Raw genomic sequence first — 24,588 nt, 5'->3', positions numbered from 1 at the left:
CTTGGTGTGCAAGACACATGCAAGTGTTAATTTACCACTGTGAGTTTTTTCCCATTGTTTTTTTTTTTTGTTTGTTTTTAAAACAGCTGCCATTATAACAGAGCGTTGTTGTCCCCAAACCTCAGTAGCACAAAGTGAAGATAAAACTCGGGGTTCCAAGAGCAGCGCACACAAACGAAAGCGGGCAGGCGATTCGTCAAGACACACGATGATTAAAGTCACTGATGACTTCTGGGTCGCAGCACAAAGAGAGCACTTTGTTTAACAAGGCATTCGAACAAGGTTATCAGACACGGAGCAAAGACGGAAGCAACCGCCAGATTAAAGAAAATGAGAAACTACAGTTTACCTGCAGTGGAGCGCACACAGATTTTCATTCTACGGTTAGAAGAAAATTCTAATAAAAAGTCAAATATAAAAAATTTGAAGTCTGGCGTTCCATTTTTGAGAATGAAATTGAAAACTTCACAAATGTAGGCATCACTGAACGTGACCAGGACAGATCAAGTTTCAGTCTCTAATGTTTCTGGGATCAAATACCTACTCTAGCATTTTGGCACCGTTTACTACTGAACCAGAAGCGGTGTCAGTTGAGGCAAACAGGACTTGGTTTTTTTTTTGTTGGTTTTTTTATGGCTTGTATCAACAATAACATTATTGTGAATAATTTAATTCACTCTAACAGGCAATAAACATTTAACTGATCATCTGAGCGAACTCGGACGAGTGTTTGGCATTGCTGGAAGTGCTTGTTCCCCCCCCCCCCCCCCCCCCCCCGTCGTTTCATTTCAGGAGAGAACATCACAACCGCCCTTCATCTCTGTGGGCTAATTATGAAGCGTGAGCCGGCAGGCAGCTCGCTCGGTTTAGCCTCCAGGCAAGGCGCTGGAAGAAAAGGGCTCGTCTACATTTTGATGTGAACATGCTGCTTGTGTATCGTGAAGGCTTGAAGACACAAAATGGGAAAACTGATGCATTTCAAAAAAAGATGGTTGGGCATTTTTCTTTTCCCAAGCCAATTGTCAGCGGGCTCCATCTTTATAGTATACCTACACGTCAAGCAAGTAAAACATTTATTATACCTGCAAAAATGGACACTAGTGACCTATCTGGGTCTAGATTAGTGAACACACATCTAATCTAGATTAAAAACGCCATCTTTTATACCACTTCAACCAACCTGCCTGTGATTACAGTGACCAGAGATCAGCTAAAGTCGCATTAAACCAAGTTTCAGATTTGTAATATCTTCACTGTATTATATATATTATATTATATCATATATAATTTACCTCAACCTGGTCCAGAATTGGTTTCTTTAATTATTAGATTATAACAAAGTTACACATCTGGAAGTGGATTGGGAATAGGCTTTAAGGCATAAAAAGTCAGACACACCTTTTAAAAACAAATAAGCGTAACAGGTATAAAATTGATCACGGTAAGTTTTGCAAACAACGCAACACCCAGCACCTTCTTCTATGGCAGTCATGATTGATCCCAAAGGTACTGGATGAAAAAAATTAAAACAAAAAAAAACCAACTTGGTCTTTGATTGGTGGTTATTAAATTCACTCTACAACAAAATCTGAGCAGCTCATCATAATATGAGATATTTAAGAAGGCCCATGTCTCCTTTTCACACGTAGCAATGAGGCAGAGCAAGAAGCGCAGCAAACACAAAACATACAACCTCAGAGAGAAAACATTGACAAAATGGTTAAAAAAAACAAACAAAACACACACACACAAGTAAATGCACAGGTACTATTCTCAGTGTATTCACCACCAAGTTCTGTGTGTTGGGGTAAGGCCAAGTCGAATCAGATGATCACTGTGAGAGTTCTCGTCCTGTTGGGGATTACATTATGGCAAATTTGTGACGAGGGAGATAAATGTACATCTCTTCCCTCCTTGGAAGACTTACGATCCATCTTGACCTGCTCTGTATTTTCTGAGGTGTTTTTTTTTTTTTTTTCTTTCTTTTTCTCCCTGGTTCACACCACTTTCGAGGAGGAGTGGCTCAATCAGTCGTCGACGTCGTCGTACACGTTGTCGTCAAACGGCCGAGCCAACGACGGCCGTATTCTCTGACGGGAATACTTGAGCTGAAGAAGGTCCCCGACCTCGCCGATGACACTCAGCGCCTGTAGAGACATTCGTATGATGGAGGGGAGAAAGAAAAAAAAAGAAAAAAAGCCGTCAACATCAAGGCCAATGTCTCTGGAGGAAAATCTAAAGATGTCGTTTGTTTGGAAGATGAGATCACAAAGTGAGAAGACCACGTTGCACATTCCTCTTTGCTTAGATATGAAGACACCAGTGTGACATCTTTTCGGGCAACCGGTTCATAACGGGCATGTCGCGGCGGTGGCCAGGGCGGTTCACTCAAGACAGGCTCAGCTTCCCGGGGTGGAAAATATAGCAAAATATTATCTGGCCAATCAAATTTAATCGCAAAACTCAGGTTTTTAATACATTTTCCAATTTGTTGCCACTTTTCTGAATCTACTTTTAAATAATGACTTATTTATTTATTTGACTTCAAGTCAAGAAGTGCTGTGACATTTCAGTACTAAAATACTGTGACTGCTCATCACAGTGGACGACCATGTTTACAAAGCTTGATCAAAACCACAGAATTTCAAATTCACACATGAATGCGTCTATGGGTCACAGTAATCATTTGGATATATATATTATAATATACATTTCATTGTTTGACAGATTTAAATCAGGCGCAAACAGACACTTCAGTGGGATCAGGTGACTTTTTGGCAGTTTTGTGCAGATAGGTATAGATTTGTATAGCAAACTTGACCTAAACTGAACCATGACCGCTGAACTGTCATTTGTGTATGGTTTAAATTCTTTCTTCTAATGTAAAGTGTTGGTTTGAAGCTCGTGGATGCAGTGAATGCTGCTGAACTCCAGCTTCTTGCTGCTGCGTAGTGTTCGATCAAGTCAGAACAATACGGCATTAAGAAAACTTGTAACTGGCACGGACTGCCAACAGAGCTGCTTTTACTACAAGATAGCCGTCTCGCCTGAGGGTGAATAGTCACTTTTGCTTGCAACTGCCATTTTTCCAACGCAACCTACTGCTTCTGGTGTGAATTTGCCTGCAGGCTCTGATTCTTTAGCCTCCGGTTTTTGGCTGCGGTTCCGCCTGTCAGCTGACATACTCAGTTTGCCAGGACCAGAAGTTGGGTGTTGCCCCTGCGTTCCTTTAGGACAGCTTCCATTGTGGTCTGAGTAGAGACACCTTTAATACAATTACTCTGGTTTTAGTGCAGTAACTTCATCTTGGTCAGACACCTAGTCTTTTAATTTAGAATGGATACGTTTGCAGTTCTTTGTTCTGGACAAGATGTTCAGTTAAATGTACCAATTCCCACCAAAAGGTGCAGGAAACTGTGAAAAACACTCAAATAGACTTTTCCAAAAGTGGCATTAGCAATACTTGTAAAATCTTGGGACCAAGTGAGTGAAACTGGCGGTAAAAGAGCACAATTTAATGGCGTGTGATAGAAAATGAAACCGAGTTCACCTGGATGCTCTTAAAAACTCTTTTGCCATATCGACAGTTCCTTTCTCATCGCTGTTACTTTCCCATAGCAATAACAATTTATTGCTATGGGAAAGTAAACCCCAACCTGGGTGCCTAATGGTAGCTTTAACTCTTAAAGCAGGAGTGGCACCACATCTTGTTTTTTGTTTTTAAATAAGACTAAATAACAGATTACCTGTGGCCTGCTCTAAGTTAGACTAGAATGCAGGGTTGATCAATCCTGTCAGAAACTCAAACTGGCATAAGACTCTGAAAATCATATTATTCTGACCTCTCCCGTGCTTTTCTAATTCGTATCAAACTACATAACTACTACATCCAAGTTTATGAAGACTGTACCATTAGCAGCTTGGGAATTCAACACAAGGTTCAGTATAAAGATCTATTCCCACCATAACGGTGCTCGGCCCTTTCCTAAATGACAGAGTGAGGAAGAGCTCACTTTCAGAGCTTTAAGGAATGGTTGGACCTGCAGAAATGATATTTCTCTGAGATTGTGTCTGGTGATCTGCTCTATACAAGCATCTTAGCAAGATTTGGCTTTCATAAGTCACTTTTTGAAACATTTGAAGCTCTGTACAATAAACCATCCACAAGGATAAATATGAATGGTGATTTGTGAAAAGTCTTTCGGCCGAGAAGGAGGAACACGACAAGGCTGCTGCGCTTCACTTCTCCTCTCTGTTTATTGAACCTTTGTGTCAACGGATTGTTTATCAAAAAAAAAAAACCTCCCCAAATTTTAAAATTCAGAAAGTCTCAACGGCCACAGATTCCAGATTCAACGAAACCAATGAAGAGCAACATTCAGTCCAACACCGTTCTTGATCTTTTGTCTTCAGTGGGAAGTTGACATTTGTTATGATTTGGATATCAATGAAGTCAGGGGATAAAAGCAATGAAAAAAAATCACAAAGGATTCAGGTGTTATGTGTGAATATCTGTGCACACGTGAGAGAGAGAGAGAGAGAGAGACCTGAACTGCAAAAGTACAGGATGAAAGGAAGACACAAATCAACATGACACTTCAAAGAGATACGGAGAAAAGGCCTAATGGACAGAGGTTTTACCTTTATGACAGATAAAAGTGCTGCCGCACTAAAATACTCCCACTACTTGTCTGCGTTTTATTTTTTGTTCTATCTTGTGCAAGACGGAGAATAGAAATTGAATACAAGGCTCATTCATGGATGTACGGCAGTGAATCCCTAAAATGAGTCATCCAAATTAAATAGTAAAATCTAGTCCGACCTCTGTGAGATAAGTTTCCTTCAGTGTGAAACTGAGAAAAAAAAAAAGAAAGAAGAAAAGACAGAGGAGAATCTAAGTTTGAGACGGTGACTCAAAGTTAAAGAGCGGTCACGTCTGCAGTGAGCTCGTTTCAGCGGAGCAGAAGAGCCCTCTTTGGGAGAAGTGGGAGGCTTTTTGATGTATTGCCAAGAGCAATCAAAGCTGAGCAGTCTGCGCTTACACACAGCAGCAAAGTGAGTAAAGCAAACGGCTAGAGTAGGGGGTCTGAACTCCAAGTGCTGGGAGTACAATGTAAATTAACCTGCGGGGTGACTCCGCTGGCAGGCTGCTGCGGTCGGAAAATGGAGCCACTCAAATCGAACCGTTCCCGTGATGTTGTTCGTCCCACAGACGCAATCCTTTGACAAGGCGTCCTTGGGATGTGAGGCACGGAGCTGGGAGCGAATGAGCAACGAGAAATCTGCTCGATTCACACGCTGGAGGTCAGGAGACATTCTACCTGTGTCCTACCGATCACACACACTTTTTTTCCATCCATTAGACCGCGCGGCCTCGCTCTAATGTCATCGTCATCTCCTGGATTCCTTTCAAACAATCTGAAGGTCGTGCCGGTACTTGGACGAGAGCCCCGAGTTTAAAGGAACAGTTTGTAGGATTTAGCGGTAACTGACAGTAGTACTCCCATCACGCAAGCACCGAAATACAACTTCAAAAATAGAGTAACAGTAACAGCTGACAAACAGCTGAATACTGATGAACTGATTGTGGGTTACAAATTCTAAACCTTTTTTTTTTTAATCACATACAACAGAAGTATGTTTAGCATATTAATTATAAAACACAACTAGTCATGTTATAGTAGAATACAAATTACATTTTACAGTACATGTAAATATTTGTGGTACCTGGCTGTGCCGTTTTGCAGATTATTCTGGTGAACAGGTTTCCTGTTTAGATTAGAAATGTAAAACGTGTTCTCCCACATGCAGATCACTGGAATAAATCACAATGATAAATAATTTGAAGTGCTGTTGAGCTCTCTCGCTCACCATCTTCCCTGGTGTCTGCACATGTGTCTGAACACAAAGAAAACCACACGTGAGCTGGAGAGTAATGCCAACATAGTTCATCTGTTGTATTTTCAAGGCTGTCTGAGGAGTGCAGTTATTTCTGGAGTATCTAGTGCAAGTGCTAAAAGAGGTATGGAAACGTACAGACACATTACTTACTAAATGCAACACAAGAGCATATCCAGAAATGTTATGTTCAATTTCAAAGTCAATCGCGCCAATAGATCATCCCAACATGTTGACTCAGCCCCAGCTTAAGCCCGCTATAACCACTCGGATGTGGCGTTTTCTTCCCTTCGCTTGATTATGTACTTCTGCTGGCCACTATAGCTGACAAACTCCACGTTGGAAAACTTCACAAAACTGTAATGTAGTGCAAGAGTGCAGTAATTATCCATGGCTTCCTGAAGCAACTCTTCACGGAAGCACTGGTGAGTTGAGTGCTGTGAGGCCTGTGACTAACATTTGCTACTAATTAAAGAAATTCTAACAACCCAGAGAGTGTTTCTCACTAAACGGCAATGGCTTGAGACAGATTTTTGTCTTGTGTGGGCAGACAACAGTGAGATGAGTCGACGCAAGACTAGTCAACGTCGATACACGCGCAGGTGTTGTGGTTGCAGTCGAAAGGAGAGGAGAAATAATTGCAAGGAGTTGAGTCTGCTGGAGGAAACTAGTTTCACAAAAAAGATCATCATGACTGAATGCCAACTATATGTTTAGACGAGATGAGAATGCATTACAAAATATGATTTCTTATCCGTCACTCCAAAAGAGAAACAGTTTACTCACCCTGTTGAGCATGTCTTTTGTGTGGGCGGCTGAGATGCAGAAGCGTGCCCGTGACTCGATAATAGGGGTGGCAGGGAAACCCACCACGACGACCCCGATGTTTCTTTTCAGCATCTCTCTGCCGAATGCCCTAAGGAAGAGACAGAGCAAAAATTACTCAATTAATAGCCTTGGATGGGAGAAAACATATTTAAAGTTTAAGATATGCTGGGTTGATCTATTTTGACAACTTTAGAGTTAAAGGTTACGACTTCAATTTCTTTCGGCCTGCGTCCAAAAGGTGCCCAGCCCCTCAGTTACATTTATCTCACAAACATTTCTAGATAAATACTCAATGCAGCAACCAGCTGGAAGGTTGTCAGCTCACCCGATCTTGGCCGGCATGTAGAGCATCATGGGTATGACGGGGGAGTCATTGTTCCCATAGATGATGAAGCCCATTTCTCGAAGCCTCTTTCGGAAGTAGACTGTGTTCTCTGCCAGCTGCCGCACACGATCGCAGCCTGGGAACGATGGAGAGAGAGAGACTCAGGAACAGGAGTGCTGACAGCACACGCAATGCAAGTTAACCGCACGCCAGGGCCTCCATTCTGAAACCATTCATTATTAATAATCATCCCGTCGCTTGCTGGTACTTGCAACTTTTTTTCTGGGTCATTTCAAAAGAAGCGAGTTGAATACATACTTAAAGGTTTTTGTGTGTTGGTCAGTGTTGACTGAGCTGATATTTACAAAGCTGCATCATAAAGTTAATGAGACCTGACAAACCTAACCCACCATCTATACCACATCTTTCTATAAGACGAGACTAAAAGGAAATGAATGCTGGTTTGCTTGATGAAAGAAGAAAGTTGGCAAAAAAGTTGGAAACAACCACATTGATGAAAAGCTTTGAAACCATTTGAAAACTACAGCAGCCAGGCACCATGGAGAGATCAAACTTTCAGGGTCTCTGTAGTATTTTTCTTCCGTCTCCTACGGGGGCTCAGAGATTCCCAGGCTTCTTGGAAAAGCTGCAGCCCCAACAAACATCACTGAACTTGCATCAAGATCCCCTCACATAGACGTAACACACACAGGTTATGCTCTTCTATTCATATTGTAAGAGATGATCAGAATAAAATTAAAAGCTACTCTGCCAGGTCGTTTCCTGCGTATAGTGAAGTCCATTTTAGTATCTGCAGATTTTCAAATCGTCTAAGGATTGGATTAAGATATGCTTGATTGTTAAACTCCAGTCCTTATTCACAGCTGTCTTAGTGTGTCATCTCCTCTTATCACTACAGAACACCTGAGACCAAGTAAAAAAACAGCCTTTGCCTGCGTTTTACTATTCTGCACTGACACCTGCTGGCTCAGGATGACAATTACAACAGCATTGTGCTGCCATTTCATGTTCAAACCACACAGGAGACAGCAAGAATGCAAAAATGACAAAAAAAAAAAAAAAAAAACCCAAGGAAAATGACTGGAAAGTGGATATTTTACCATCAAGGCTTCTCTGTGTTTTTCAATTTCAAATACTCAATTTTATTCAGCTGCAGAATGTCTAACCTTGTTAAATATGCTCCTCTTTGGCTTTTAGCTTCAGGATTTAAAAGGAAGTGCAGGTACAAAAACAAAGAATAAAACAAGACATTTGCTTTAACCAGCATTGCCATTTGAACAAAAAAAAACAAAAAACAAAACAATAACACTTTCCACTTTCGAACAAAATACATTCTTATTTTTTTTTTTCCTTTTGTAGCTTGAATTTGAAGTGAATGAATCTGAAGAAGACGTCAACATTGTTGTCCACACTTTCACTTACCTATCGTGGTGCCATCTTCTCCCATAATGCACTTCATAGAAGTGATGATTTGCTCCACCACAGGAGGAGACATGGAGGTGGCATAGACTGCACTGTGGGAATGGGAGCGCAGGTACTCGATGAGCTCCTAAACCCAGCAGAGACACGAAACGTGGGAGAAGTGCATGAACAACACTGTGCCACTCGGCATGCATCGAGGGTCAATCCAGGGAACGCTTGACTGGAACTACAGCGGGACAAACTTACAACATTTTCTAAATGTGTTTTCCCATAGTTATCCACGTATGAAACATTTCAATATCTTAATTGAAGAACTTATATTCAATACATTTCAAGACCTCCAGGCGGCAACATTACTTAGAATTGCAACACAAGGGAGCAAACAAACAGAACTGCAAATGTTCCTTTCTTCTTTGTTGTTTTCATTTTACGATCTATTGGCTACACAGGCTCTGACCTGCTTTGAGTCATAAGCAAAAACATAAAATGGTTATGAGCTAAGGATCTTTGGCTTCTTTATTAAAAGCTGTAAAAAAGTGAGGTTCGCCAGTGGCAGAACACAATGGAGGCAAAACTAGTCAAAGGTAAATAAAGATGACAGCAACTCAACTTTGCTTGTGCGAAAGTTAATATCAGCTTTGCATCAGAAATAGGAAGATTAATTCTCTCCTGGAGTCTGGTGAGGACGGAGCCCATGGGTCATATTTATCCACAGACATAATAGATAGTCCCTCCTTCAGCTTCCAGACTGATGAGGAGACACAAGGGAGATTTTACCTTGCAACAACCAGGTCCAGACTAATGTTAGCTTCAGTTCTAATTTGCATTTTACTTTACAACCAGTCAGCAAAACTATGGTTGTGTGGGGCTCAGCGTGTAACTTGCAGCACTGAAGTATTTATTATCATTTACTAAAATACATTTATTGGCACTGAATAGTTTGAACCTTGATCCAACCACACACAAACCGTTGTGTGTCTAGTGCAGGGTGATTTCTACTCTTTATATCCCTTGAAAAGGTCTGATCACGCAAGTCATTGATTACATAACTACGATTACAGGGGCTATAGTCGGAGCAATTCAAATTTAGTTTTTGCCTCTGCAACAACAATCTTTCAGCTTGTGTGCGTCACTTTGTTTAAAAGACACCCGGCTACAATAAACACATACTGCAATCTGCTTCTTGCAATATGTGGACTCATTGCTTTTATCAGAATCATTTTAAGTTTGTCCAACACTTTAAAGTGTAACAATTTTATAAGGGATTTAAAAAAGGCCCAAAAAAAAAAAAAAGAAGTTTTGCACAAGTTTCAGGGCTTCTGTGGAGAAACACTGTTTATGGTAAGCCTGGTGTTATGCCATGCAACAATGCTAGAATGCCAGGAATTCAGCGTATACTCGGTGAAAGGTTGTAAATCCACATTGTTTGGTGAATTGACATAATTCAGGTTAGACTTAAAAGTCGCTACTGTAACTCTGGGGATTCACACATTGCAAGTGCAAGTCATAAATGTGAAAAATTATGAATTACAGGCTTGAATATGGTCTTTTATTATATTAATTCTATATTATTCATGTAGATTTGACAAAAAGTGAAATGCATACAACAATCTTTCTGCCATACTCACCCGTTTCCCTGCAATATATCCTCCTGCAGCACCAAAGCTCTTGGTAAAGGTACCCATCAGGACATCCACATCATGTGGGTCCAGGCCGAAGTAATCCACCACCCCTCTGCCCCGTGGGCCCAGTGCCCCTATGCTGTGGGCTTCGTCGAGGTAAAGGTAGGCACTGTAGCGCTTTTTCAAGGCAATCACCTCCGGCAGGCGCACTATGCTGCCCTCCATGCTGCAGGGAGGGGAAGAGCAGGGAGCGAGTGGCGTGAGAGGAGCATGTCTTTTGGGTTTCAGTTTCTCATGCCCTCAGATGTAACAAGGTTTTGTATCGTGAGCAAAGGAAACTTTATATGTGTACCAGCAGATTGCTGCACATTGTTGCTTTCTGTAGAAACCAGTCTGGGAGGAAAGAGTCGGTTCATGTGAAAAATGTGAAGAAATTTAAGATGGCTTAAAATGGGTATCCTCCATCGTCTTTCTGTTCCGTCAAAAGCTCTTGTTCACATACCTGTAAATTCCTTCAACGACTATGAGGATTTTCTTCCACGGTCGGTGAGTCCGGGGCTGGCCGTGAACTATGGCTTCTCTCAGCAGTTTCTCAAGGCTCTGCATATCTGGGAGGAAAACCAAGTGTTACAATCACTTCGGAGAGTTTCTATTTGATCAGTGACCATAGAAAACCACTTGCAGTTTGTCTGCACGGTCTCTAAACACCCTCAAAATGAGGCGTCAGCAAGCTTACAATGCTCCATATTTAGCTATCAAATGAGTGTGTATTAATTTTAAACGTATACTTTGGACTTAATTAGCAAAGTTAAGGTGAACAGAAATTAAAACACAGCAAGTAATTATCTTTATTCATGGCAGATCATTTTATTCTCATGATGTTGCACTTTATGGCATGGTAAATTTATACTAGACTGTTAGTTGAACACAGTTTTATTGTAGAAAAGATATTTAATTAGTGCTGGACCACAGCATCAAGACAGAATGAGTCACTCCACCTTACAGCTGTTTGAACACTCTTAAGAGGTAACACTCGCATGCCAAGACGAGGCCAACTCTGTACAATTTATTTTTTCCTCCAGTACTCATAAGAGTAGCAATGATTTAAAGGGAGCAGATAATATAGAATTCAAACACAGAATAGGCTTTGTGTTGAATTGTGGCACTATTTATGTCTGACAAAACAAACGATTAAAAGAGTTCAATCAAATTTGTGATACTGTTGTATAAAGACACTTGAAGTTGCATTATTGTATTAAATATTGGTACAGCTGTAATAATACGAGTGAATCGCAACGAAAACAAACCAAACCTAGAGGACAACCAATTTCAAACTGCTACGATCAAGCTCCTCATTTGATTCTTTGTGGTTTCTTGGTGGCTGCAAATGACATTCACCTGCTATTGGGGGAACTGAAACAAGCATTTGAGGCAGTTAATGACCCAGCACCGCAAGGGTATTAACCTGAGCTGCCAATTACACAAACATAACTAATTAGTATCAAGCCCAAAGCTACTTTACCTCGATATTTAACAGGGTCTGACTCAGATGGAGTTTCACCGAAACACGGCTCCCACTAAACTCCACAGATTATGTTCCGTCATTGCTGGGGGGGGGGTATTTGTATTTAAAAAAGGCACAGGAGTATAAAAACTAAATAACGTCTCATTTTAACTGTGACTGCAGTCAGTAACTGCAACACCATCCTTTATGGGAATGAGAACACATTCTGTGCTGCACCGTATTTAGATGAGAAAGTCCAACATCCATTACCAGGATATTTAAAATCTATAATATCCACATTCAATGACTCCAGCCAGACACAAGGAGGCATGTAAACAAGAGACTATAAATGACCAATAAAGTGGCGAGGAGACACACAGGACTCCTGACTCACTGTTGTGTTTGAAGACTCGGATGGCCGACCCGGAGAGTCTGGCTCCCAGGACCAGGGAGGCGTGGTTCAGTTCATCACTTAGGATCAGACATCCCTGCAGGAGACACCACACCGAGGCCGATTACAGTCAATAATTCAAACATCCACCATTTGTTCATTTTCAATCTCACTTAAACAGCGCTGCACACACAAGATCCCTTTCATGGCTGGTGAAATCTGCCAAGTGAGATGTCAGATGCATCATTAGATGTTTCCATACGAGTCAGAGATAATAAGGTACGGAAAGAAGACAAGTCCCTGAAACGGATACTTTTATGTTTTCAAACTTGCATCAGGTTTCAGGTCTTGTTGATGCCGTTTATACCGAAAAAATGAACTGAACGATGGTGAAAATGTCAAAGAGTGTACCCACAAAAAAACAAAGCATACATAGGAGTAAATACTGCATTTCCAGGACTACAACATTTATTTTTCACACACAAGCTCAAGTTCTGACATAGAAAGATGACAACAACCAACTGGATATGATTGGAAAATATTTCCCCCGGTTCATGTTACTCTTATTGCAATGTGTCACAACTCACATTATTCATCAGGTCATTTTTACTTGCGACAAGAGTTACACACTGCTGTGGTTTTTGCATGGACTCAAATGCTCTGACGGTGAAAACCTGCCCCCGTCTCACAGCCCGCTCAGTGGCCCGTTGAGTCGGTTTGCAACCGTGGAAAGATGTGAAGGAGATACCTGCCAAACAACACCAGCAGCAACATGACTCAACAGACGCGGCTGGCCTGAACTCTGCTGTGTTTCACTCTTGACAGACAGCCGTGGTGCCGGTTGCTCAATCCAGGAGGAAGTGTTTCCTCCCGATACGAAAAATGAAGGGTGCTACTGATGACCCGCGATACCGCCATGTTATGGAATGTTTTTGTTCAAGAGTGCGCTCACATTTTTTTGCTGGGCAAGTGAAGTCATTTTATCTATTGGCAAATATTACACGTGCAAGTGTGAGAATGAGAGAAAGACAAAGAACCAAGAAGCTAAACGGCAGAGGTATGTGCAGTTCTGCTCAGGATTCTGCTCACTTGTGCTCTTACCTTCCCAGCCAGTGCTGGGATGTTCATGGAGTTGGTAGCGAAGCCCATCCCGAACGCCATGGCTGACTCCACCCCCAGGAACTTGGCCACCAGTTTCTCCAGCTCCTCATGCCTGTCCAGGTTACCTGAAGTCACAAGAAGTGGGTTCGTCTGAGCACCTCGCAAATGTCTGCCAACATAAATCACTGGGAATACCACTTACTGGCTTCCTTCGTATGAGGTGGTGAAGGAAATAAAAAATTGCGCTCACGTCTATCGGTCACCTTTAACATCATGGCCATCAGCCAAACCAGCCCTGACCCACCACACTGACCTCTGACACTGTTATATTAATATATCCTGGTTCTTCAAGTCCTGTAGGTTGCTTGAATGAAGTCCTGATGAGTTCTGATTACAACTCCTCCATTTGAGTTCAGTGTATCAGAGGAAGGAAACGTCTATACCAAGCTCATCAAGTCGTTAAAAAAACGGAAGAATATTTCTTTCTTAAAAAATTATTGTTTTATTTGAAATACTGTGTCACATCACAAAACTGAAAATGCCAAATACAGATCATTTTCCTCACTCTTAAATACCTCCAATTCAATTATGTCCTTCCGATAGAAAACATTAACACATTTCACATTCTGTCCAGACACCTGACAGGACTTCACTTGCATTTTACTCATAATTACCAAATTTAAAAAGAACACACTTTAGTTTTGACTGCCAATACAAACTGTTTTTGTTTTTTTTAAACATCTTCTGTTATTTGTTTAGTGGGTGAACGTTGTAATTGGGAACAGGAGTTTGAGCCCCTTGATTTATACCATGCAAATCAGCAGATAGTCCAGGAACTCTGTAATCACTGCTATTTTTAATTTGGGCTGGACTTTCCAGGAAGAAATCCAACAGAAGAGAAACAATTTCACTTCTTTCTGCATGATTCAACTTGGTTGGATACCAGTTTTGGTTACGGATGCCTCTGGTGTATATTAACTGCTGGGCTCACAACTGTTATTTATTTTAAAATAGACTAGCTTTACCATAACAACCATAGTCCATAAACTAAAATACTGTTTGATAGTGTTTAGGAATAACGTAATGATTCCCCAAAAACAAAAACAGGATTCCTTTTTTATAACATGTGTTTTTAAAATTTCATTTAAAAAAATATAAGTATTGCAATATGTTGTGAGAGCATATAGCACAGCTCTGGATGAAACTTCAAACTTAAAAATGAAAACTCTTTGGCTCATGCACAATTAGAAAAAATACTAATTGACAGAAATGATTGATTATTGTGTTTTTGGTCACATTAATAATAATCAAATTCATGTATCTGTGTGTGGTCGTGTATTAGTACCAATCTCCTGCCTGGTGCTGGCAACTCCGACGCCGTATGTCATGGTGACCTGGGCAGCGGCATCGGCACACGGGCCCTTGTTCTCAGCGAAGCCCAGGTAATTATACGAACCCAAGTTAATCACATCCGGCACAACACGACCGGTGTATCTGCAGGAGGAGAGAGGGAGAGACGGCAAGAGGATGTACAGACACAGGAAGTAATCGATGAGAGGAAACCAACGATGGAAGTAAGAGTGGTCTCACTAATAGTAAAGAGTGGGGCAGATAATTAAAGAAATCAAGAGAAGTGAAGTAAAAGGTATTTAGGCATCACGTAACTTTGTTTTCTTTATCTTTGAGAACGCTGCCCGGCTTCAATTCTTCCTGGCAGATTTTATTCAAAGTTGCAAGTAATTTACTATGCAGCATTTTAATTTGTGACAGAGGAGAATATTCCTTCATAACTAAACCCCCTATTGCACATTTGTGCAATATAATGACATTTAAATACTCTAGTCTGTAAAGGGGGAAGGAGGGAGTTGTCTTTAATTCAGTTTTTTTTTTTTTAGAATGTGTATTTTGTACTAATATTTTCACTGTTCATCATTATACAGTCAGTCAAAAATACCAAATCACAAAATAAACAAAAGACACAAAAGAGTTAATTTGAAGGAAAAACAATAATGACAAAAAGCAAGATATTTACTTATTCGGGGACATTATTAACTTGCATAACGGACCTCAAAACTCCATGAAATTCTCCTACAAATAACAACTGGATCACATTACAGAAAAGGTGCAAGACTAACTTAAAGGTCCAGTTGAAGTCGCGGGACTTTCGCTCCATCAGGTCCATCTTGGCTCCCGGGACGCTGCATATCGGCCTGTTCCAGTTGTCTCTTATCCGCATGTAAAGGTTTCTGGTGTAAAAGTTCTCAAAATCCTGATAGAGCGGAACAAAATCCTGCACGTAGAAGAGCAGAGAGGGAGTGCTTCAATATAAAAAAGAGTCAGACTTTTATCGCAAAGCGTTTCTATTCAACGGGTTTAACAACCTTGTGTGAATAGCCACAAACTGAATGCCAATCGCGCGTTAGCGAAACGCTGAAAATGTGAGAGGAAGGAATTTAATCTGTGGAATTATGACCTTTAAAACAACATGAGAGAGGGAGTTGATGGTGCTGAGGTCTGGGAGAAAACATCCTGAAGGAGTTACTGACTTCCCCATGTTCATCACCACGGGCTTCCTTTCCTCAATAAAAGCGAGCATGTTAAACAATGAGTTTCCCTATCGAGCCTTATGTAACGTGTTGAAAACAAGTGCAGGGATCATGGATGTGTCCCAGTGTGCTCAGCAAATTGAATATGACCATGGCACTTTAGGAATAGCTGATGAGCAGAGCTCTCTGAGGCCTAAGGGTGGTCTACGGTTTTCTTCTCGACGAAGCTGCAACACTGATTGAGATGTGAGACGTGAGAGGCCACATTACAGCTTCAGTGCATTGCGGTGTGCAGAAAGTACTGTGGTTTCCACTGGTTACCAAAACAACTCAGCCCGGTTTTCTCTTATCGCCAATGTTTTCAACATGAGCTCGACAACCAGGAAACAGCTCAGCACTACGCAACAAACCCTTCATTTTCCAAAGTAAAAACTAAGAAAAAAAAAATGTGTTTAGAATTTTACTGCTGAATGCATGACAAGTGTAAATTTCCCAACTCCTCCCGTTTTAAGAGCTCCCTGCACAACTCCTCCTTCAACTCATTTCTTGGCTCCACAACTGCTGTGAGCCTCTTCTCTGATGTTTGATTTCCAAAAACATTACAGTCGAGACAAACACTTGCAGGACCATCCGCTCTCTAACCATTATCCAAAAGCAAGTTATCCAGGCATAATCCAGATTTATGGGAAAAAAAAAAAAAAAAAGACAAATTGGATTCACCGTGTTCACTGGCTTGAATCCGGTGTTTGACAGTACCTTTTCAGACTCTTAAAAGACACCATCACAGTCGCTGCTCTCACCTGCTGCTCCTCCTTTTCTCGAGCGATGTGGCAGCTTTCGATCTTCCAGTGACGGAGGAAGTCGCGGAGGTAGCCGAATACGGTGAGGATGCCATATCCCATGTAGGTGAGCACCGCCACCAGCATTGGCGTCTCCTCGAACGACTCGAGGAATGGCCGACTGTACAGTCTGTCATGGTGTGAGGCTGCTTGGACCTGCAGGAACCAGGAAGCACAACGAATGAATGAATTATCCTGCAGAGGCACACTGCGTCATATAATTTTATTTTTTTCACGAATGAGAAAAATATTCATATTTACATCTAGAACTTGTGAATGTAAATCTCTTTCCACGCTTTGAGATCCAGACCTCGGGGCATTTTTAATCAAAACATTGATTCCGTGCCTCTGGTACGTTAACAAAGTATCATCTCACAGGTTGGGTTCCCACAGAGAATATATATATATATATATATATATATATATATATATATATATATATATATATATATATATATATATATATATATATATATATATATATATATATATATATATGAGGAAATAAATTGCTTTCAACCTGAATTAGTAAGGCATAGTCTGTACAGATAAATTAACATCATGCCCAAAGTAATTATTTTCCCATCACAACCTCAATGCTATGTACACACATATCTGTAGGTCAAGAGGAGCCGTCATTAGCTGTAATAATGATAGTAATAACAATAATAATCATCATCATTATGATGACGTTGCGAGATAAACTGCAGCAGTAGAAGATCACATCAAGAGATGTCAGCTAAGAACAGGAAACTGGTACTAGAATTCAGACCAGAAGTGGATAAAGGAAGATGAAATGATAGAAAGAAAATGACTAATGGGCCAATGAATCCGGATGTGTATCAAAATTCAGATGGCGATACTTCTGACAGGCTTCTTGGTACATGATCACTAAAAAAAAAACTTGCTTACTAAATGAACATGTCTGTCTGCTTTCACCCCCACAGCGACCACCGCCTACATTTTCCAATGACAAATCAAATCAAGTTCCATGTTTCTCTACATATAAATAAACATCATTCAGATCCTGTATTGAGAAACGATCACTTAAGCTTTTGCTATAGGTGGCTTGTTTGTTTGGTTGTTGAGCCGGAAGATAAGACCACCGAATAAAAATGTAAAAAGATTTGCCTGCCAGACACCAAACAGGTTGTGGTGAAGCTCATTTGAGTACGTACATACTTTTTCCATGTTGACAAGTACAGAAAGCCAAACCTCGCAGGAATTGTGCAATTCACCATCACACTCATCGAGGGCCTTAAGGCCATTTGGTCCTGCATGTGACCAGTCATGCGTTTCTCTCTCTCTCTCTCTCTCTCTCTCTCTCTCTCTCTCTCTCTCTCTCAAATCCCTTATAGTGGAGCAATGCTGACATCTGTATGAACTCGAATCAGCTGATGTTCAGGCACCAGGCTGGATTACCAACCTATACCGGTATTCCTGGCACCACCTTATCTCGTGATGAGATAACAAAAACTGAGAAGCTGCATCTCCACAGAACGAGTGCAAAAAGTAATAGTGAAATCGCAATAGCACGACATCTCCTACAAGTCAATACAAGACTGTAACATATCCTGTGGGGACTTGATAATTGGAACAGACACAGAGGGTGGATATTTCATTAGCCGCTCTGGGAAAACAAGAGGCTGCAGTCTCAGTGGAAGACTTGAAGCAAACAGGTGCACTGGTTCAATGTTGCTCATCTCAGCTTCACCATCTAGCACAGGGAAGTAACGTACCGGTATCCACAAGAAGCAAAGTTTCTAACTTTGTGCAATGTACTACAGATGCTGCAATCAGTGAAAGGAAAAGGGGAAATTTCACAATGGTCCAAGAGAATAACCAGTGCATAAACTGTTTTCTGCAAACTTAATGGACTTTTAACTGATGGTGCTATAAAAGCAGAAGAGGAATTCTACCAAGTTGAAAAACAAGTTTCTAATCGGGTATTCTACGTGTGGATCGGAGCTACAATTACAGCAGTTTTGGCATCCTCTACATATCAAAAGAGTTGTCACACCCGCCTTTTTAACAGCCTCCCTCCTTTCAAAACTACTAAGAAACTGAGCAGTTTGAACCCATTCGTGATGAGTTTAATAAATCCACGTGCGGTTGATGAAAATAAAGAGCATGCCGAATTAAAGAGGGGCTCGTAACAATGGAGAACAAGCAAGAGATCAGATTATGAAACGTCGGCAACGGCAACCACTCGCGGAAACTCGGTGAATTGGACAATATCTAACGGAGTTCGGCGGGTGCCCTGGGGAGACGTCCGCGCGCTCGATGACAGCAGACTGTCTCGGGTGACAGTGACAGCTCGGCCAACTTCGTGTCACATCGGACAACGTCGGACGAATGGACGCGAGACACCGACGAGGTGCGCGGCTCATCGATGCTGCTGGCCCGGGCTTTCCACCATCCCTTCTCCTCCGCCCGCCCCGTCCCATCCCGGGCCTCACCTCCTCCTTCTCCTGGGGCGGCCACTCGTGGGTACGGTGGAGGCTCCTCACCGAGCCGTTCCTCTCCGGCTTCAGGCCGTTCTTGACGCGCTGACACACTTCCCCGTTGGTTGCTTTGGGTGCGGGGCTCTCGGTCATTGCTGGGCAACAATTGTGGAGCCGCGGCGGTAACTTGCATGTAGGAACACAACAGCGGCGGCGCCTCTCTCTGTGGTGCGATATCCGAGCGAAACACACACGCTCCGGACCTCCCTGCACACACCCACGAGCACGTACAAGCCGCTCACGCTCACATTCACATAAACATACTAACGCGCACACACTACGCGGAACCTGAAAATCCTGACGCCAAACACCGGAAATCAACCGTAAACCTTCGCGGCCGAAGGGGCGGGGCCAAGCTGCGCGTTGGTGGGGCGGGGCTTAGTGTAGGTAAACACGCCCACTTCATGTTTTCCCCCAAAATAATTCTAACGGTGAACAACAATAATAATTCAAAACAAATATTTGCTTTATTTCATTAAAATATGGTGCAATGTGCAGCAAATGGGTTGCAAAGGCTCAATGATTTTTTTCAAGCCATAGGCTGTTGCATTTAATATAATTTCTGCCAGATGCAATGTGCATAACATTTGAAATGAACCAAACAGGTTGTCAAATAAGATAGTGTTTTATTTGATTAAACTTTTTTATGATGGAATATGCGGAACGAATAAAAGTAAGCATACAGGCATATAGAAGGAGGCACAGCCTATTCAGGTGATGTTTTTGAAAAATAACTCAGTAAAATAATTTCCTTCACCAACAAAAGTTGGTCAATCAAGAAGTTGGGTGATGACCAATGAAGTTGGCCTAGAAGGTTATGCGTTTGTCTATGTGTATTTCTTGGTATGTAAGTATGTATGTGTGTATTTTTACCAATTTTTCGCTAAAACTACTCGCTTTAATAGGACGAAGTTTTCAGGGATGATTTGTCATCATCTATGGACCAAATGATTAGATCTTGGGACGTTAATAGCTCACCTTTTCCAAATAAATTCCCCAAAAACCTCAAAAAAATTTCCCATACAAAGCAGATGAGAGTGGCACCTCATGGAGGATATCAAGGGAGATCAGCGTATTTTAATGTGTAGTTTTGTGCGTTTTATAATAGATTTCACACAGTGGAGAGAGCAAGCTTTCTTTCTTCTATTTTTTTATGTATTTTTTTTTTTTTTTTACAAAAGCGGTATGGACTAGCTGGAACCAGCAGATGGCAGTGGTGCAACTTCATGGATGCTGTGTGCTGTTGAACCCGAGAGGAGGAGGAGGACCAAATGGCCATTGTTATTATTAAATGAACTACTTAGTTTTGAAAATAAGTAAATAGCAAAGTAACAGGATTGTTTTCTCGGATAAATAATCAGTAACTGATTACTATTTCCAAGTGGCCAACACTGATCATAACGAAGGTCTCAGTAGAAAATATGTAAGGCCTCTGGACACAGCGCTAGATATTATGAGTAATCTCAGTAGTGATAAAATCAGAAGCTAATAAAATAGATCATTGTTAAATCCAGTCATCAAAAAGTATTGAAAGTAGTTTATATCCAGCTCAGAAATAGACTCTCACACAGGAATGACAAAATTAGTATTTCCCCCAAGACAAACAGATGACACTGGAAATATTTTCAAAAACATATCCGTTCAGGTTTCAGCACAGAGCTCAAGGCAAATTCCATATTCAGTAGCACAAGTGGATCACATGATTTTTGGCAAGAAACACAACAAATAAAATGTGACATTCCATTGGCAACCCAACAGTTTAGGGCGTGGTCATTCACAGACAGCACTGTCAGAGTGCCCTGAGGCACCAAGCAACAGGGTCACATGACAAGACAAATCTGCATAGTCATACGATTTTCACTATATATTATCATCTGAAAGAGAAGGAAAGCTTTCCATCTGATCTTAACTGTAGATGAAAAAAAAAAAAAACTTGCCACCAACAGTAGTCATTCTACAGCGTGTTGCATTTGAGAGGCATACATTTTGTATTTGTAATGTTAATACATTTAAAAATGGGTGTACTATGTATTGTTTTATATATGTACTATTAAACATCATAGAGTGTTATTGTTTTTTTCAGGGATGTCGTAGCTCCTGCACTACCATACAGTGAAGGTTCCATGAGTCATTACATTTGACATATTTGAGTGCTTGCATTTATGTTTTTTCTAATTTACATTTAGAATATCACCTTGACACTGAGGTTATTATTTTGCTATTACGTGGGCTCCAATTACATTCATGGTCATAATGATTGTTGTTATTTGGCTGGAATTAACACTGAAATCTACAAATTTGTGCAGCATTTTTAGCCAATGGCGTTTTTTTTTCCAGGCATTCAGATCATCCTGAGGCAGTGTTTTTTTAATTTTTCATTTCCATCCAGAATCCATCCTCACTGCATTTAACAAGGCCATTCTTTGATTTACCAAAATGTTGCGGTGAAACCAAACAGTGGTCAAATCTTTTGCCAGCATACAATCCAGCATACAAAACGAGAAACAGTTTGACATGTGCAAATCAATTTTTTCTCTCTCTCTCTCTCTTTCTTTTTTAACAATATCAGTTAAGGGAAGACCTCGGGCCCCTTTGGATTGCTCTCACGAATGTGGTTACTTGATTGGAAAACCACAGCTCTAATGTGCAGCAATGTCAAAGCTGATTTGTTCTAAATATATTGTTAAGAAATAATGCTTCAGAGATTCCCTTGGGGATATTACTTCTCTGCATTGAATTCATCCTATTCATAGTTAACATTAACGACATAAATACCAAGCCTGTATCTCTAACTTCTGGGTCACCAGTCCCCCTAATCACTTGATGATTTATTGACCTGCACATATCTGCACTTGTGGTGAGTCACTTGACTAATACATACATTATCACATTTTTTGCTTGAGTAAACATGCAAGTGCACGATAACAAATACATTTTAATCAAATTGCTACCAAACTGCTACCCCTGTTGTCGTTTTGATGTCGCAGCCATACAGTGGACATCACGGACTTTCTGCGCTCTCTTGTGGTGGAAGGTTATAATAACATGTATTGGCAAGTGGAGAGAAGAAAGCATCGAGCTCCTGTAGACTTTGACGTCCACACCAGGAAACAGTTAACCAAACGTGCTGTTTTTGGCCTGTCATCCACATGAGGCGATGTTATAGAAGTGTGAAAAGTTTTTTTGTTTGTTTTTAACACGGGACCCAGAGTATGGAAATATTAAAACGCTGACTCGTGACAAAGAAAAAGGACAAAGACAAAACAGGAGAAGTATTGGCAAAATGGAATAAGCAAAGACAAGATAGAAAAAAATATGACGATCTTTGTATATACTTTTTTGTAATACAGTATTGATTCTTTTTATATTTCCACATTTATCTCCTTGTAATTTTGGCACTCCTGTGATTCCTTACCGTCCAACCCCCCGGGGTGTGGACGGCAAAGTTGGCAAAAATGATAATCTGTGGGGAAAAAAAAGATTATGTAACTCCCCCCCTGCAAAGTAGATCAAATGACATCAGCATCTTTTATCATGGACATGCTGAAATCAAAGGAGATCTCCACTTAACTGCTTTGACTCAGAGTCTTCATAGCAAAATACAGGCACACAAAGCAACAACCTCACATTTAAATGTGGCAGGTGAAGTGTAAGGAGCGATTTGTTTTGAGAGAAGGAGCAAATTGTTTTGAGAGAAGGAGCGATTTGTTTTGAGAGAAGACACTTTCAAAATAAATCGAGACAACAAAATCGGACAAGAAGAGTAATTTGTACAGTAAAAGGTATGAAACAACAGAGCTTGTTTTCCTTACCGGAGTGAAAATATGTTGTAGTTTGTTATAATGTTTTATAGTTACTGAAATGCAACAGCTTTTTGGCAGTGACTGATTAATGTGATGATATTAATAATCAGTTACAATGACTGAAGTTTGTACATGGATTGTGCTGTGAGCATGAGCTTTACTTCCTCACAGTAGCTGTGAGGTGTTTGTGACCATTTACAACAATATCAACTGCTGTTTGCATTTTGTTAATTTTCTTCCAGTTGTTTGTTCTTATTGTACTTTCCTCCAAAACCTTTTTTGTTCTTTTCACGGTTATTATGTTATTGATATATTAATGCTCATTGTATATTCCTATGTGTTATTATTTTGCATTATTTAGCTTTGCAAATGTTTTATCACTGCCCATATGCTTCTGTAATAATGCAAATTTCAATTTCAACTCGATCATTATTGTCAATAGCTCAGGAAGTGTGTTACAGCAACACACAAATAACCAAACATGTAAAATATGTAATGTACTGATTTTGGATTCACATTTCTGAAAAGTAACCTCAAAGCTCCTTGTCTCTTTGTCTGCCTTAGACATGAGCTTGAAACTGTTCGAAGAGTCCAACTTTGGCACTTTGAGCTCGTTGATGCTGAGAGACGACATTGATCAGCTTGTCCTTGGCGCCAGGGGGAAAGTGTTTACCCTCAGCTTGGATGACATCACCAAAAAGACCCGCGAGGTATGACTGAGTGTTTCAAAAATAGTTAAACTGCTCGGTACAGTGAATGTACATGTTTTTACATCCTCAACCTTCAAAACTAATTTTCACCTCCTGCAAAAACATGACAGCTTCATATTCCGTGTTAATTACTTTCTGCTCTAGGGCTGAGAGTACCCCCATTTCAAGGGCCACTGGGGAACTCAAAATGGGCTAGGAACGGGTCACTGGGGACCAACACAACGGGCTGGAAACAGGCTGCGGACCAATAAAACCAATAAAAACTAAAGTGGGCAAAAAAAAAATATTTTATGGTGTTTTGTTTTTTTTAATCAAATTTAAGAAACCAGACAATAAGTACAAACTTAATTTTCACATGTAGATGTTCTGACACCCTAATTGCCAATAAATACCAAGATTTGTTATTATAGACACAGTCTTGAAGGCCAGATTAGTTTTATTGCGAGAATTAAAACCCCTAACATGGGGGGGGGGGGGGGGGGGGGGGGGAGCCTTCAAGCATCAAATTCTGCTCATACATTATTCTGACCACAGAGGACAAACATGAGCAGACAGCACAGTCAAGTACAGATATAAGCAGAACATACTGCATTTTGAAGTGTAAAGGGACCTGCGAGAAGACTATGAGGAATGTACCAGAGAGCCTAATGGGATTAGCTACAGGGATGCTTGTTAGGAAGGATATATGTGAATTGGGTCAAATGGATTTTATGCTGTGGTGCAGCAACAACTGAATCCGTTTTTCGTATATCCATTGTGATATCGGTGATCAGGGCTACTCTTTGTGGCGGATTCATACGATTATGCCAGGTGTGTTGTGTATTGGGTTCAAGGACCACAGAAAACTCGGATTTTGAAATTCTGAAGCTGTTCATTATATTTTTACAAGTCAGTGGAGTTTCTTCTGAGTCTTGGGTTGTTTTGAACACATCATGGACTGAAAACAATATATATATATTAATATAAAATACAGTACTACATTTTGACTAAAGAGGCGGGGCACGCCCACTCTTTGCGCCGGGACTGACTATAGGGTGACCATTCCTGCATCCTATTGGTTTGTAGAGTTCAATA

The 24,588-nt window shown here is 40.8% G+C and overlaps 1 protein-coding gene across 1 annotated transcript; it reads right to left on the bottom strand.

Moving 5' to 3' along the window:
- Positions 1-798: 798 nt before the first annotated feature.
- On the bottom strand, positions 799-19,233 carry LOC308142058 (serine palmitoyltransferase 2-like). Its single transcript, XM_080512357.1, has 12 exons — positions 18,957-19,233; positions 16,459-16,653; positions 15,248-15,402; positions 14,458-14,606; positions 13,113-13,237; positions 12,015-12,108; positions 10,619-10,724; positions 10,123-10,342; positions 8,495-8,621; positions 7,052-7,187; positions 6,685-6,814; positions 799-2,147 (listed from the first exon to the last, which is right to left on the bottom strand). Exons 1-12 carry the CDS (start codon positions 19,092-19,094, stop codon positions 2,028-2,030), a joined length of 1,695 nt encoding a protein of 564 aa, XP_080368483.1. The 5' UTR covers positions 19,095-19,233; the 3' UTR covers positions 799-2,027.
- Between the last annotated feature and the right edge of the window lie 5,355 nt (positions 19,234-24,588).

The sequence above is a fragment of the Blennius ocellaris genome, assembly GCF_963422515.1.
Source record: "Blennius ocellaris genome assembly, chromosome: 17".
Taxonomy (NCBI): Eukaryota; Metazoa; Chordata; class Actinopteri; order Blenniiformes; family Blenniidae; genus Blennius; species Blennius ocellaris.
Note: the sequence above shows the minus strand (reverse complement) of the source record. Positions and strands in the feature narration are given on the sequence as shown.